Below are 16,484 nucleotides of genomic sequence, written 5' to 3' on the forward strand. Positions count from 1 at the left end.
TATTCAAGGTGCACATTGGGTCATTCAGAATAACTTCACACACACCCGCTACTGTGTATTTTCAAGTCTAATTCTGTCACTAAACCCATACCTGTCACCCAGCGCCTAAATACTAGGCCTCAAATTTATATCCTGCTAAATCTCTCGTTACCGCTGTACTGTTGTTGCTGGGCAAGATATTTAGTGTCCGTCAAAGCACATTTTTTGTTCTGGGTTGAAATACAATTCCCAATTTAGCAATTTCATAATTTAGTGGTTTCTGCTATATCAGAGCTATTTGAAATCTATCCCTAAAAGGGTATATAATATTCAAGGTGCACATTGGGTCATTCAGAATAACTTCACACACACCCGCTACTGTGTATTTCCAAGTCTAATTCTGTCACTAAACCCATACCTGTCACCCAGCGCCTAAATACTAGGCCTCAAATTTATATCCTGCTAAATCTCTCGTTACCGCTGTACTGTTGTTGCTGGGCAAGATATTTAGTGTCCGTCAAAGCACATTTTTTGTTCTGGGTTGAAATACAATTCCCAATTTAGCAATTTCATAATTTAGTGGTTCCTGCTATATCAGAGCTATTTGAAATCTATCCCAAAAAGGGTATATAATATTCAAGGTGCACATAGGGTCATTCAGAATAACTTCACACACACGCTTCTGTGCATTTCCAAGTCTAATTCTGTCACTAAATCCATACCGGTCACCCAGCGCCTAAATACTAGGCCTCAAATTTATATCCCGCTGAATTTGAATACAATACATTGGGCCAAATAATATATTTGTTGTTGTGGTGAACCATAACAATGAGAAAAACATCTAGTAAGGGACGCGGACGTGGACATGGTCGTGGTGGTGTTAGTGGACCCTCTGGTGCTGGGAGAGGACGTGGCCGTTCTGCCACATCCACACGTCCTAGTGTACCAACTACCTCAGGTCCCAGTAGCCGCCAGAATTTACAGCGATATATGGTGGGGCCCAATGCCGTTCTAAGGATGGTAAGGCCTGAGCAGGTACAGGCATTAGTCAATTGGGTGGCCGACAGTGGATCCAGCACGTTCACATTATCTCCCACCCAGTCTTCTGCAGAAAGCGCACAGATGGCGCCTGAAAACCAACCCCATCAGTCTGTCACATCACCCCCATGCATACCAGGGAAACTGTCTCAGCCTCAAGTTATGCAGCAGTCTCTTATGCTGTTTGAAGACTCCGCTGGCAGGGTTTCCCAAGGGCATCCACCTAGCCCTTCCCCAGCGGTGAAAGACATAGAATGCACTGACGCACAACCACTTATGTTTCCTGATGATGAGGACATGGGAATACCACCTCAGCATGTCTCTGATGATGACGAAACACAGGTGCCAACTGCTGCGTCTTTCTGCAGTGTGCAGACTGAACAGGAGGTCAGGGATCAAGACTGGGTGGAAGACGATGCAGGGGACGATGAGGTCCTAGACCCCACATGGAATGAAGGTCGTGCCACTGACTTTCACAGTTCGGAGGAAGAGGCAGTGGTGAGACCGAGCCAACAGCGTAGCAAAAGAGGGAGCAGTGGGCAAAAGCAGAACACCCGCCGCCAAGAGACTCCGCCTGCTACTGACCGCCGCCATCTGGGACCGAGCACCCCAAAGGCAGCTTCAAGGAGTTCCCTGGCATGGCACTTCTTCAAACAATGTGCTGACGACAAGACCCGAGTGCTTTGCACGCTGTGCCATCAGAGCCTGAAGCGAGGCATTAACGTTCTGAACCTGAGCACAACCTGCATGACCAGGCACCTGCATGCAAAGCATGAACTGCAGTGGAGTAAACACCTTAAAACCAAGGAAGTCACTCAGGCTCCCCCTGCTACCTCTTCTGCTGCTGCCGCCTCGGCCTATTCTGCTGCTGCCGCCTCGGCCTCTTCCTCCGCCTCTGGAGGAACGTTGGCACCTGCCGCCCAGCAAACAGGGGATGTACCACCAACACCACCACCACCACCTCCGTCACCAAGCGTCTCAACCATGTCACACGCCAGCGTTCAGCTCTCCATCTCACAAACATTTGATAGAAAGCGTAAATTCCTACCTAGCCACCCTCGATCCCTGGCCCTGAATGCCAGCATTTCTAAACTACTGGCCTATGAAATGCTGTCATTTAGGCTGGTGGACACAGACAGCTTCAAACAGCTCATGTCGCTTGCTGTCCCACAGTATGTTGTTCCCAGCCGGCACTACTTCTCCAAGAGAGCCGTGCCTTCCCTGCACAACCAAGTATCCGATAAAATCAAGTGTGCACTGCGCAACGCCATCTGTAGCAAGGTCCACCTAACCACAGATACGTGGACCAGTAAGCACGGCCAGGGACGCTATATCTCCCTAACTGCACACTGGGTAAATGTAGTGGCAGCTGGGCCCCAGGCGGAGAGCTGTTTGGCGCACGTCCTTCCGCCGCCAAGGATCGCAGGGCAACATTCTTTGCCTCCTGTTGCCACCTCCTCCTTCTCGGCTTCCTCCTCCTCTTCTTCCACCTGCTCATCCAGTCAGCCACACACCTTCACCACCAACTTCAGCACAGCCCGGGGTAAACGTCAGCAGGCCATTCTGAAACTCATATGTTTGGGGGACAGGCCCCACACCGCACAGGAGTTGTGGCGGGGTATTGAACAACAGACCGACGAGTGGTTGCTGCCGGTGAGCCTCAAGCCCGGCCTGGTGGTGTGTGATAATGGGCGAAATCTCGTTGCAGCTCTGGGACTAGCCAATTTGACGCACATCCCTTGCTTGGCGCATGTGCTGAATTTGGTGGTGCAGAAGTTCATTCACAACTACCCCGACATGTCAGAGCTGCTGCATAAAGTGCGGGCCGTCTGTTCGCGCTTCCGGCGTTCACATCCTGCCGCTGCTCGCCTGTCTGCGCTACAGCGTAACTTCGGCCTTCCCGCTCACCGCCTCATATGCGACGTGCCCACCAGGTGGAACTCCACCTTGCACATGCTGGACAGACTGTGCGAGCAGCAGCAGGCCATAGTGGAGTTTCAGCTGCAGCACGCACGGGTCAGTCGCACTACAGAACAGCACCACTTCACCACCAATGACTGGGCCTCCATGCGAGACCTGTGTGCCCTGTTGCGCTGTTTCGAGTACTCCACCAACATGGCCAGTGGCGATGACACCGTTATCAGCGTTACAATACCACTTCTATGTCTCCTTGAGAAAACACTTAGGGCGATGATGGAAGAGGAGGTGGCCCAGGAGGAGGAGGAGGAGGAGGAGGAAGAGGGGTCATTTTTAGCACTTTCAGGCCAGTCTCTTCGAAGTGACTCAGAGGGAGGTTTTTGGCAACAGCAGAGGCCAGGTACAAATGTGGCCAGCCAGGGCCCACTACTGGAGGACGAGGAGGACGAGGATGAGGAGGAGGTGGAGGAGGATGAGGATGAAGCATGGTCACAGCGGGGTGGCACCCAACGCAGCTCGGGTCCATCACTGGTGCGTGGCTGGGGGGAAAGGCAGGACGATGACGATACGCCTCCCACAGAGGACAGCTTGTCCTTACCCCTGGGCAGCCTGGCACACATGAGCGACTACATGCTGCAGTGCCTGCGCAACGACAGCAGAGTTGCCCACATTTTAACCTGTGCGGACTACTGGGTTGCCACCCTGCTGGATCCACGCTACAAAGACAATGTGCCCACCTTACTTCCTGCACTGGAGCGTGATAGGAAGATGCGCGAGTACAAGCGCACGTTGGTAGACGCGCTACTGAGAGCATTCCCAAATGTCACAGGGGAACAAGTGGAAGCCCAAGGCCAAGGCAGAGGAGGAGCAAGAGGTCGCCAAGGCAGCTGTGTCACGGCCAGCTCCTCTGAGGGCAGGGTTAGCATGGCAGAGATGTGGAAAACTTTTGTCAACACGCCACAGCTAACTGCACCACCACCTGATACGCAACGTGTTAGCAGGAGGCAACATTTCACTAACATGGTGGAACAGTACGTGTGCACACCCCTCCACGTACTGACTGATGGTTCGGCCCCATTCAACTTCTGGGTCTCTAAATTGTCCACGTGGCCAGAGCTAGCCTTTTATGCCTTGGAGGTGCTGGCCTGCCCGGCAGCCAGCGTTTTGTCTGAACGTGTATTCAGCACGGCAGGGGGCGTCATTACAGACAAACGCAGCCGCCTGTCTACAGCCAATGTGGACAAGCTGACGTTCATAAAAATGAACCAGGCATGGATCCCACAGGACCTGTCCGTCCCTTGTCCAGATTAGACATTAACTACCTCCCCATAACCATATATTATTGGACTCCAGGGCACTTCCTCATTCAATCCTATTTTTATTTTCATTTTACCATTATATTGCGATGCTACCCAAAGTTGAATGAACCTCTCCTCTGCCTGTGTGCTAGGCCTAAATATATGCCAATGGACTGTTGCAGTGGTGGCTGACATGAAGCCTGATTCTCTGCTATGACATGCAGACTAATTCTCTGCTGACATGAAGCCAGATTGTCTGTTACGGGACCTCCCTCCTCTGCCTGGGTGCTGGGCCTAAATTTATGACAATGGACTGTTGCAGTGGTGGCTGACGTGAAGCCTGATTCTCTGCTATGACATGCAGACTGATTCTCTGCTGACATGAAGCCAGATCCTCTGTTACGGGACCTCTCTCCTCTGCCTGTGTGTGTGCTGGGCCTAAATATATGCCAATGGACTGTTGCAGTGGTGGCTGACGTGAAGCCTCATTCTCTGCTATGACATGCAGACTAATTCTCTGCTGACATGAAGACAGATTCTCTGTTACGGGACCTCCCTCCTCTGCCTGGGTGCTGGGCCTAAATATATGCCAATGGACTGTTGCAGTGGTGGGTGACGTGAAGCCTCATTCTCTGCTATGACATGCAGACTGATTCTCTGCTGTCATGAAGCCAGATTGTCTGTTACGGGACCTCTCTGCTCTGCCTGTGTGCTAGGCCTAAATATATGCCAATGGACTGTTGCAGTGGTGGGTGACGTGAAGCCTCATTCTCTGCTATGACATGCAGACTGATTCTCTGCTGTCATGAAGCCAGATTGTCTGTTACGGGACCTCTCTGCTCTGCCTGTGTGCTAGGCCTAAATATATGCCAATGGACTGTTGCAGTGGTGGGTGACGTGAAGCCTCATTCTCTGCTATGACATGCAGACTGATTCTCTGCTGACATGAAGCCAGATTGTCTGTTACGGGACCTCTCTCCTCTGCCTGTGTGCTAGGCCTAAATATATGCCAATGGACTGTTGCAGTGGTGGCTGACGTGAAGCCTCATTCTCTGCTATGACATGCAGACTAATTCTCTGCTGACATGAAGCCAGATTGTCTGTTACGGGACCTCTCTCCTCTGCCTGGGTGCTGGGCCTAAATTTATGACAATGGACTGTTGCAGTGGTGGCTGACGTGAAGCCTCATTCTCTGCTATGACATGCAGACTGATTCTCTGCTGACATGAAGCCAGATTCTCTGTTACGGGACCTCTCTCCTCTGCCTGTGTGTGTGCTGGGCCTAAATATATGCCAATGGACTGTTGCAGTGGTGGCTGACGTGAAGCCTCATTCTCTGCTATGACATGCAGACTAATTCTCTGCTGACATGAAGACAGATTCTCTGTTACGGGACCTCCCTCCTCTGCCTGGGTGCTGGGCCTAAATATATGCCAATGAACTGTTGCAGTGGTGGCTGACGTGAAGCCTCATTCTCTGCTATGACATGCAGACTAATTCTCTGCTGACATGAAGACAGATTCTCTGTTACGGGACCTCTCTCCTCTGCCTGGGTGCCGGGGCCTAAATATCTGAGAATGGACTGTTCCAGTGGTGGGTGACGGGAAGCCAGATTCTCTGCTATGGAACCTCTCTCCAATTGATTTTGGTTAATTTTTATTTATTTAATTTTTAATTTAATTCATTTCCCTATCCACATTTGTTTGCAGGGGATTTACCTACATGTTGCTGCCTTTTGCAGCCCTCTAGCTCTTTCCTGGGCTGTTTTACAGCCTTTTTAGTGCCGAAAAGTTCGGGTCCCCATTGACTTCAATGGGGTTCGGGTTCGGGACGAAGTTCGGATCGGGTTCGGATCCCGAACCCGAACATTTCCGGGATGTTCGGCCGAACTTCTCGAACCCGAACATCCAGGTGTTCGCTCAACTCTATTTATAACTCCTTTCTCAAGTCTTGGGGGCGTCAGCAGCAAGAGTGCCAGATGGCTGGGAGCCTCCTCTGGTGCGTGTTGCTGTGTAGGGTTCCGCTCATCTCAAATCAAAACATGAAGACAAATATATCAAATTTGTGTTGTTCCTCTAAAAAATTTTGAAGAAAACTGAATATTAGACTGTTCAAAAAAATAGTAGTGTTTGTATTCTTCTTTACAAACTCAAACATGCACTATATAAACTGAAAAGGTTTGAAGATTTTGCTTTGAACCACTTTACTAATATTTAGTTGTATAACCACTGTTTCTGAGAACTGCTGTACATCTGTGTTGCATGGAGTGAACCAACTTCTGGCCCCTGTGAACAGGTATTCCAGCCCAGGATGATGGGACTACATTCCACAGTTCTTCTCTATTTCTTGGTTTTTCCTCAGAAACTGCATTTTTGATGTCACCCCCACAAGTTTTCTATTGGATTAAGATCTGGGGATTGGGCTGGCCACTCCATAACGTCAATCTTGTTGGTCTGGAACCAAGATGTTGCACGTTTACTGGTGTGTTTGGGGTCGTTGTCTTGTTGGAACACCCATTTCAAGGGCATTTCCTCTTCAGCAAAAGGCAGCATGACCTCTTCAAGTATTCTGATGTATTCAAACTGATCCATGATCCCTGGTATGTGATAAATAGGCCCAACACCTTAGTATGAGAAACATCCCCATATCATGATGCTTTCCCCACCATGCTTCACTGTCTTCACAGTGTACTGTGGCTTGAATTCAGTGTTTGGGGGTCATCTGATAAACTGTCTCCGGCCACTAGACCCAAAAAGAACAATCTTACTTTCATCAGTCCACAAAATGTCTCTTTAGTCCAGTCAATGTGCTCTTTGGAAAATTGTAACCTCTTCAGCATATGTGTTTTTTTCAACAGTGGGACTTTGCGGGGGCTTCTTGCAGATAGCTTGGCTTCACATAGGCGTCTTCTAATTGTAACAGTACTCACAGGTAACTTTAGACCTTCTTTGATCTTCCTGGAGCTGATTGTTGGCTGAGTCCTTGCCATTTTGGCTATTCTTCTATCCATTCAAGTGGTAGTTTTTCGCTTTCTTCCACATCTTTCAGGTTTTGGTTGCCATTTTAAAGCATTTGCGATCATTTTAGCTGAGCAGCCTATCATTTTCTGCACTTCTTTATATGTTTTCTCCTCTCCAATCAACTTTTTAATCAAGATACGCTGTTCTGAACAATGTCTGGAACTACCCATTTTCCAGCATGTACAACATTTGCTGCCTTCCTTCCTTAAATAAAGGCAATAATTGGCACCTGTTTTTCAAAGAATGAATGACCTCACTCATTGAACTACTGCTATTATTTTGAACATGCCCCTTTCAATAAGTGATTGAATTACAGAGAATCAGCAGCATGCATGTCATGACTGTTGGGTTTCTATTACTCTACTACACCTGCTAGTAAATTATTTGCCATGTAGAAATATAATTTCTACCAAAAACATTGATTGATCACGTTAGTAATGTCTGCTATTATTTTGAACACAACTGTATGTGTGACCTGCCACACCATCAAAAAGGGGGAACAGGACTGGTTCCTGGAATCAGTGGGGGGGTCGCAGAATCGGACCCCACTAGTCATATAGTTATGCCCTATGGTGTGGAGAGGACAATTTGAAAACCTGGACAACCCCTTTAAATCCTCCACCACTCCACCAGTATCTCTTTACATGGCTGCAGTGATGACTGTAAATACGGAATATCATCACTGCCGCCATGTAAACCATTTGTGTCCATACTGGAGAATGTGACGCACTGTGCAGAATTTTTCAGTCATAAGTCCAACCCCTTTTGCAAGTCATAACCTTTAACAAGCAAAGGTGCTAGAGGAGCAAGGTGAGCAAAGGGCACAAACAGAGTGTCATAACTGAAACATTAGGGTCACCTGAGGAAGGGTAGTAGTGTGGATTCTGGAGCAGGGGGAACTGGAGAAGAGGCAATATGAGCAGGGCATTTAGAGTGGGGGCATCTGGAGCTGGGGCGCTAATAGGGGTGCACCTAAAGCAGAGGCATTAGGGTCGCCTGAGGCAGGGTAATAGCGGTGATCCTGGAGCAGAGGTATTAGGGGGGCAACTGGAAAATATGCAATATTAGTGGTGCGTTTAGAGTGGGGGCATATGGAGCTGGGGCACTAATAGGGGTGCACCTAAAGCAGAGGCATTAGGGTCGCCTGAGGCAGGGTAATAGCGGTGATCCTGGAGCAGAGGTATTAGGGGGGCAACTGGAAAATATGCAATATTAGTGGTGCATTTAGAGTGGGGGCATCTGGAGCTGGGGCACTAATAGGGGTGCACCTAAAGCAGAGGCATTAGGGTCGCCTGAGGCAGGGTAATAGCGGTGATCCTGGAGCAGAGGTATTAGGGGTACAACTGGAAAAGATGCAATATTAGGAGTGCATTTAGAGTGGGAGCATTGGAGCTGGGTCACTTATGAGGGTGCACCTAAAGCAGAGTCATTGGGGGGACCTAGGGCAGAGTCCCCCCAATGCCACTCTGAACTCTGCAGAGAGCAGCACACATTCATAAATCTGTCTGCTATAAACAAATCCCCATTTCCTCCTTACAGTCTCCTACAGTTCACTACTGTCACACACCTGACAAATCAGCTCAGCACCGCAGAGGAGTCTTTCTCTCCAGCAGCCAGTTTTCTGACAGCAGGGAGGGCAGGAGGATGGCTAGACATATTCTCTCCTCCTTCACTGCCAGCAGCCCGGGAAGTTTAGACTGCGGGGCCTTCTGTACAATTTACACCAGTAGGAGGCTGCATCTCTGTGCGATACTGCCACTTTGTGGCTACAATAATTATCTCTCCTGAGAAACAAGAGAAATAATTACTCCTCCATCTTATCTCCAGGCGCAGGAGACTGAGGGCCCATCAAGGAATCCCCTGCCTCCCCAGTGGGCCAGTCCGGGCCTGGCCCCATATGTATTAAAGGGGTTTCCCGAGATTATTTAACTGATGACCTATCCTCTGGATAGGGCATCTGTATCTGATCGGTGCGGGTCTGACACCCGGGACCTCCACTGATCAACTTGTTTGAGAAGACACTGGCATTCAATGACCATTGTACAGCAACCGTGCTTGGTATCGTGCTCGGCCCCATTCACTTCAATGGGGCGGAGCTGCAACTAGGCCATGTGACTAGGCAAGAGCGAATCGACTTCAGATGAAACATCCAAATTCGATTTGCATAAAACTTTGTTCCAATGCTGTACAGAGTAGGAGCTCCATACAGTATTAGAATGTATTAGCTCTGATGAGCCGAAGTTATTGCTTCGAAGTTTCGCGAGACTTCGTAATAACTTCCTAAATTAATTTGTACTGTATCCAAACCAGAGTTCAGGAAATGTTTTTTTACAGTACAATTTATGAAGTTATTACAAAGTTATGAAGCAATAACTTCAGCTTATCAGAGCCAATACATTCTTAGGACTCATTCACATGGCCGTATGAACGGATCCGCACCCGTTCCTCAAGGTCTGCGGATCCATTAATTTCTATGGGCCCTCAAAAGATGCGGCCAGCACACCGTGTGCTGTCCGCATCCGTTATTCTGTACCGCAGCTCCACAGAAAAGATAGAACATGTCCTATTCTTGCGGACAAGGATAGGCATTTTCTATTATGGTTGCAGCCATGTGCAGTCCGCAAATTGCGGAACGCACATGGCTGGTATCTGCAAAGCACTACGGCCGTCTAAATGGGCCCTAATACTGTACGGAGCTCCTGCTCCGTACAGTATTTGAACAAAGCTTTATGCGAATCGACTTCAGATGTTTTATCCAAAGTCGATTCACTCATCCCTACATGTGACCGATGAATGTGTCATCACTGGCATAGGACAAGCAGCAAGAAGGCCAGTGCCTTCTCGAACAGCTCATCAGCAGGAGAGCATACATTATAATAACACATTTCTACTCTTTGGCATATTTTCATGTTAGCTTTGCCTAGCACAATGTCAATCAAAGCATAATGGGCATACTAACATCCAGAACAGCATGACCAACGGTCCTCACCAGCTCTGCCCAGATGACTCTTGGTAAGCCATTTACACTTTGTTTTTTACTATCTTTCATTGTCACAGGTTCCCTTTAACAGAGCATGTTTAACGCCTCTTGCACCCGAATGTTTTTTTTCCGTTTCCGTTCCGCTTTTTGCGTTCCGCATATGTAACCATTAATTTCAATGGGTCCGCAAAAAAAACTGAATGTACTCCGTATGCATTCCGTTGCCATATTTCCGTTCAAAGATAGAACATGTCCTAATATTGTCCGCATAACGGACAACGATAGTACTGTTCTATTAGGGGCCAGATGTTCCGTTCCACAAAATACGGAATGCAAACAGATGTCATCCGTATTTTTTACGGATCCTTTTTTTGCGGACCACAAAACATTGAAAAAGCCATACGTTTGTGTGCAATAGGCCTAACACTGTAACATCAGGGGGTTGGTTTATCCTCTGAATATCTAGTGACAGGTTCCCTTTAACATGGGATGGAAATGCTACAGAGTTGATTCCGCACAAATTGTGTGTGGTAAACTGTCATTAGACCGGAGCATGTCAATTTATTTTATTTTTCCTGACCGGATTTCATGCAGATTTTCTACATTCACTTCATTGTTGTGAGTAAAAATCTGTACCAATTGATGCAGATTGCCTGCGAACACCCGCGGATTTCAGTGCGGATTCTCTGCACGTAAATCCTGAAGGTGTACATTTACTCTTAGGGTTTGGCTACATCTCAATTTTGAACACGTGCCGAAGTATTGCAGGGGGTAGCCATAGAAATAAATGTGGTCGCAGTACGAATCGCACATTTGCTGCGAACTCAGAATTGCAAATATTGCAACACTGCTGGATTATTTTTTGGGTGGAGATTCTGGGGTCACAGCAAATGTTGTGCTGCGACCCCATTGATTTCTATGCTAGCACCGTAAAACTGCGATCTTTGGGCATGGCAGCTGCACAGTCCCACAGCTTATTAGAAGCCGAGGTGCAAATGCACTAAGGGCTCATGCACATGAAGGTGTGTGGCCCGTGCTGCTGAATGCTAATAGTGGGTCCGCGTCCATGATCTGCAAAATTCAGTCCGCACCACAAAAAAGTGGAAAACATATTTTTTTTGTGGTGCGGAAGCATGGACCGAAATCTGCTTTGTGCCTCTGTTCCATATCTTGCAGACTGCAGACCCATCCAAGTAAATGGGTCCACATCCATGATACGGAGCGCACATGGCTGGTGCCCCACTGTTTGTAGGCCACAATACGGGCATGGAATGTATACGTTTGTGTGCATGAGCTCTAAGCTGTGTCAGCTTCTGATGCGGTTTTTTGAGCCAAAGCCAGAAGTGGATCCAGCAGAAAGAAAAAATAGAAGTTCTTTTACATTTATTATTTCTTTCCAATCCACTTCTGACTTTGTCCTCCTTCACACATCTATGATGACATCTAAGGCCTTGTCCACATTTCCGTGTCAGTGAGAAAAAAAAAAGCGTACGTATTTCATCCGTGAAGATGTCCATAAAGGATCCGTGGTTGGTCCTTGTGTCCATTTTTACCATCCATGTGTCATCCGTAATTCCCTGACGTTGTTCAGCTGAAAATTAATTTCCAAAGAATCTCCTATCAGTCTTCAGTGAAAAACAGACGCACCACTGACCCATAGACTTCTATGGGCATGATTGGTCTGCATCATGGATCAAAGTAGTGCATGTCTCAGTGATTTTTTTTTACGGACCCATGGTGAGTAAAAAATTACTGAAATGTGATCAGGCACATTTAAATCAATGGGTACGTGTGCTCTCCGTGGAAAATGCGGACAGCACACGTCAGTGAAAAACAGAAATGTGGACGAGGCCTAAAACAAGATGGTTCAGAGGTTAATTTGTGAAGAATCCCTGTTTGGGCCACGTGTTCATTTTATTTGCACTTATCCGTATTCCACAGACACTGCTAGGCTGAAAGCTCATTTTCAGAGCATATCCTAGCAATGGTCTATTATGCCATCCGTGCTCTGTCAGTGATATAGCTATAGCCTATAAGGAGGGATCCGTAATCACAGACACAAACAGGTCATGCTTCTGTGATGTCACCACAAACCCACTGTGAAAACCATGGATGTGTGAATACAGTACGTGCATTAAAGTCAATGAGGCACATTTACTAAGTGACTTGCGACTGTTTTAGGAGTCCTCTTTTTTAACCAGCCGTGCAACAATATTTTATCACACAGCCGGTTTTACGTCATGTCTGCCAGTTCGGCAGGTGTGGGGGGTCATGCCCCAGCAAGTAGACTTATATTTACACCTGAAAACAGGCATAAATGTTACCCAAAAAGTATGGCCACACAAGATAGATTTTCCAGCGTCTCCAATGAGGATTTGTCACAAATTGTGCTGCGGATTTCACTCAACGTATTGCAAAGATCCACAGCATAAGGCCTCATGCACACGGTCGTTCACTCCATAGTGCTTCTGTTCCGCACCGCATCTCCCGGATTGCGGGCCCATTCAAAGTGCACGCGGCAGGTGCACGTGTATTGCGGACCCGCTGTATGCTGTCCGCAATACAGCCGTTTGCACGAGGCCTAAATTAACTGGCTGTAGATTTAAAATGGGCATGGCAGGTCAATTTATCATGTGGCTTTATTCACAGCGTGTGGATGAGACTTCCTAAAACCTCTTATTGGTACTGTAAAACGCTGCCAATTTTCTGTACACAAAGCCACGGTGACAAACCCACAACGCATCCAGGCGTGGATGTACACTAGATCAAACAAGCCTCATGCGCACCACCGTGTCGATTTTGCAGTCCACAAATTGAGGAAATATAGATACTGTTCATGTGGCATCCACAAACTGGTGTAATGGAAAACTAGCTGAGTTGCCCATGGCAACCAATCACAGTCCATCTTTCATTTCTCAGAGCTCCTTTGGAAAATTAAAAGTGGAATCTGTTCTACTTTACACCAGTTTTGATAAATCTTCCCCATTGGTCCGTGGTCTGCAATTTGTAGACGTATTCTTTCTTTTTGCGGAAATGAAATACAGATGCAGTAAGCACATGGATGACTCGCATCCTTTCCACAAACGGATAGAACATGTCATGTACTTGGCTGCAAAATGTTTACCACAGACCCAATAAAGTCATTGGATCAGCAAAAAAAATTGACGATGCAACACGGACTATAGTCTGTATCTGCAATTTGCAGACAGCAAAATACATGCAGTTGTGTGCGTGAGGCCTAATATGTAGGACTCCAAATAGTGGTAGAGGTGTATAAATTGTTGAAGGGGAAAAAAAAAAAAGCTTTCTAATGGTATATTCAGATGTGGCGGTCGTGCGCCACATACGTTTTTACTAGTTGTAATGGTTTAATCAGCTTTATTTCAGAATGGTAAAAAGATGTGTAGTGAGGGATGAGTTGCACTACAGAAGACCAACAAGACACCCCATTTAGTCCTCATGACCTGACCCCAGCCCCTTAATCAGTACATATTAGTGGAAGTCGGGCCCCACAGGAAGTGGGTTCCTCAGAAGTGCACATGCATGGTACAGAGAGGGTACTCACTCAGACACGGCTGACATGGAGTTCACCATGTAGGCAATGGGGATGGCGGTGAGGGAGAGTAACAAGGACCCGGAGGGCTCTGGGAGACCCATGGCTGCCATTTGTGTGTTTCTTCAGGTGTTTCCCGGCTTACAGCAGGTGAAGCCTGGGACAGGTCTGACTGCAGTTTAGAGCTGTGGGAGGAGGGAGCAGCTTGTCTTTCTGGCCATACAAAGTTCACTGGTTTTGTGTCTGCTCACATATTACGACATGCCCAGGCTGCTGCTGATAACACCGTGCTCACCCGCACACAGCTACTGGGACGGTCTTCTCTATAGTACTTCTATATGTTCCTTCCCACAATAAACCAGTCATTGTACAAAATCCGTGCGCTGTACATAGACAAAATGACAGGTAAGACTAGGTGCTCTCTCACACACACAAAGGGCCAGATTTATCATTAGCTCAGGTCAGAATAATGGAGTGAAAAAGTCCCAAAAAAGTCCCAAACACTAAAACTGCGCACAAATTTGCGACTTTTTTCTGCTCTGCACTATGCTCTCCAGTTTTCTGAAAGTGGGCGTGTTTTCTTATGTAAATTAATCTCTAGACAGATTTACTATTGGGACTATTTAAAAAGTCGCAAAAAAGTCACAATTTCACTCCAGTGAGGACCATGCTTATCTTATGAGACTTTTTAATAGAACATGCGACTTTTTCATAAAATCGTGCGACTTTTGTAAAGCTGCTTACTGAAGGATAAACTGCTACCGTCAAACCACATTTATTACAGTATTAAAGGGGCGATCATAAATCTGACTTGGCTAAAACTGCCATAGTGGAGTGAGCTGTCAGAGTAATGATAAATCTGTCCCAAAATGTTTTTTAATGCGGTTTGGAGAAGATACTTCTTTGTTTCCGTGGTGCGGTTTTTAAAATACCTCATGCGTAAAAAAAACAGCACTGTATGGATTAACATGCAGATTCCTCTTTGAAAGCAACGGGGAAGTTCTGCATGCATTTTTGGTGCTAAACCCACACCAAAATACTCTGTGTGAAGCTAACCTCATAGGTACAGCCGCCCCTCACCAATATGAAGATTGAGCTGAGATCTGCATGTTTTCCAGTGAGGAAAACTGTCTTTTTACCTCACTTTTGGTGTCCTTGAGGGTTTATGAACTGTGCAGGAACAGAATATGACTGCTGAGGTCAACAGATTTAAAGAGGTGTCCCATTTCTTATATTGATGACCTATCCTCAGGACAGATCATCAGAAACAGGTCAGCGGAGGTCCCATTCCTGCCCCCACCGATCAGCTGTATGATGAGAATGCAGTCCTCATATGAATGCTACCTTCTCTTCACTGTTCACAAGGTTGCCAACCCGAATTTTTCTTTTTTCTGGGAGAATTATCCTGAAATCACAAGCATCCAACATCTTTTACGGACAAATTAGAAAACCATAGTGAATGATAAAGATTATGTGATACATGTCTGTAGTTACTGATAACACCTCATTACCAGCAATTACTGTGAGCTGTTAAATGATGATAATTACCAACAAATAATCTAGTCAAGAACCACCAGGCTTAAAAAAAAAAAAAAAATATTATTTTCTTTTTTTCAAAGACAGAGGTAAAAATTCGCCTATTTCTACAGACTGTGCAAAAATTTCTGGATGGTTGGCAACCCTGGCAGTGAGCAGTGTAATTCCATCTCAGCCATCCCATTCACTTCAGTGGGAAGGAGCAGTAACACTCCGTCCACTCTTTCCCACTGAAGTGAATGGTGAATACAGAGCTGAAGTTACACCTGCTCGCAGTCGACATCGCAGTGGAGTAAAGGCAGCACTCACACGAGCACTGCATTCTCTTCAAATAGCTGATTGGTGGAGGTGCTGGGAGTGGGACCCCTGTAAATCTGATATTCATCACCTATCCTGAGGTAGTCATTAATATAGGAATGGCACAACCCCTTTAACCACACCCCAATTTTTCTGCATGATGTTGGTACACAGGAAACATATGGAGCGGGTAACAAGTTTAGGCCTTGTTCACATCTCTGTTTGCAGATCCGGCAGGCTGTTTCAGCACAGAGCAGCCTGCTGGATCCCCATTGACCAAAGTGGTGTCCGGCGGTGATCCGGTCAATTTCCGGCATAAATGCTGGGTTTCGGCCGGAAGAAAACAGTTGCACGCAGGAGTTTATGTCTGGCTGAAATCCAGCATGTATGCCGGAAATCGGCTGGATAACCAGCAGTGCAGTAAAGGATCTGGAAGGCTGCTCTGTGCTGGAAAAAACAATCCACAAACAGATGTGAACAAGGCCTCAGCCTGGCTGTGTAACACAGCTGACACCTGGCCACAGTGACCAGGATTGTAAAGTCCCGGAGAGCGCACTGCGCATGCACAGCCACCCTCCATTCATTCATTCCCAAGGGAGTGCCAAAAAATAGCTTTTGAAATGAATGGGAAGCATGACCACCTCTCCAATCATTTCTATTGGGCTAACGGAAATAGCTGAGCTAGCATTCGCCATTTCCGCGGTCCCATAGGAATAAATGGAGGGTGGCTGTGCATGCACGGTGCGCACTCTCTAGGACCCACACCTATCAGACATTGGGGGCATGGTGTATGGTATGATGTAAGGCAAGCGATCAATGATTGTAAAAAATAATTTAAAAAAAGCCCACAAATTAAAATTGCCCTT

The 16,484-nt window shown here is 47.0% G+C and overlaps 1 protein-coding gene across 1 annotated transcript in view; it reads right to left on the reverse strand.

Moving 5' to 3' along the window:
• TM6SF2 (transmembrane 6 superfamily member 2) overlaps positions 1-13,988 on the reverse strand; it is a 48,880-nt gene extending 34,892 nt beyond the window's left edge. The window contains exon 1 of the mRNA XM_044285545.1: positions 13,798-13,988. Coding sequence (XP_044141480.1) covers positions 13,798-13,898 — 101 coding nt within the window. The 5' untranslated portion in view covers positions 13,899-13,988. The remainder of the gene's footprint in view (positions 1-13,797) is intronic.
• Positions 13,989-16,484: the final 2,496 nt, after the last annotated feature.

This window comes from Bufo gargarizans, chromosome 1, assembly GCF_014858855.1.
Source record: "Bufo gargarizans isolate SCDJY-AF-19 chromosome 1, ASM1485885v1, whole genome shotgun sequence".
Classification (NCBI taxonomy): domain Eukaryota; kingdom Metazoa; phylum Chordata; class Amphibia; order Anura; family Bufonidae; genus Bufo; species Bufo gargarizans.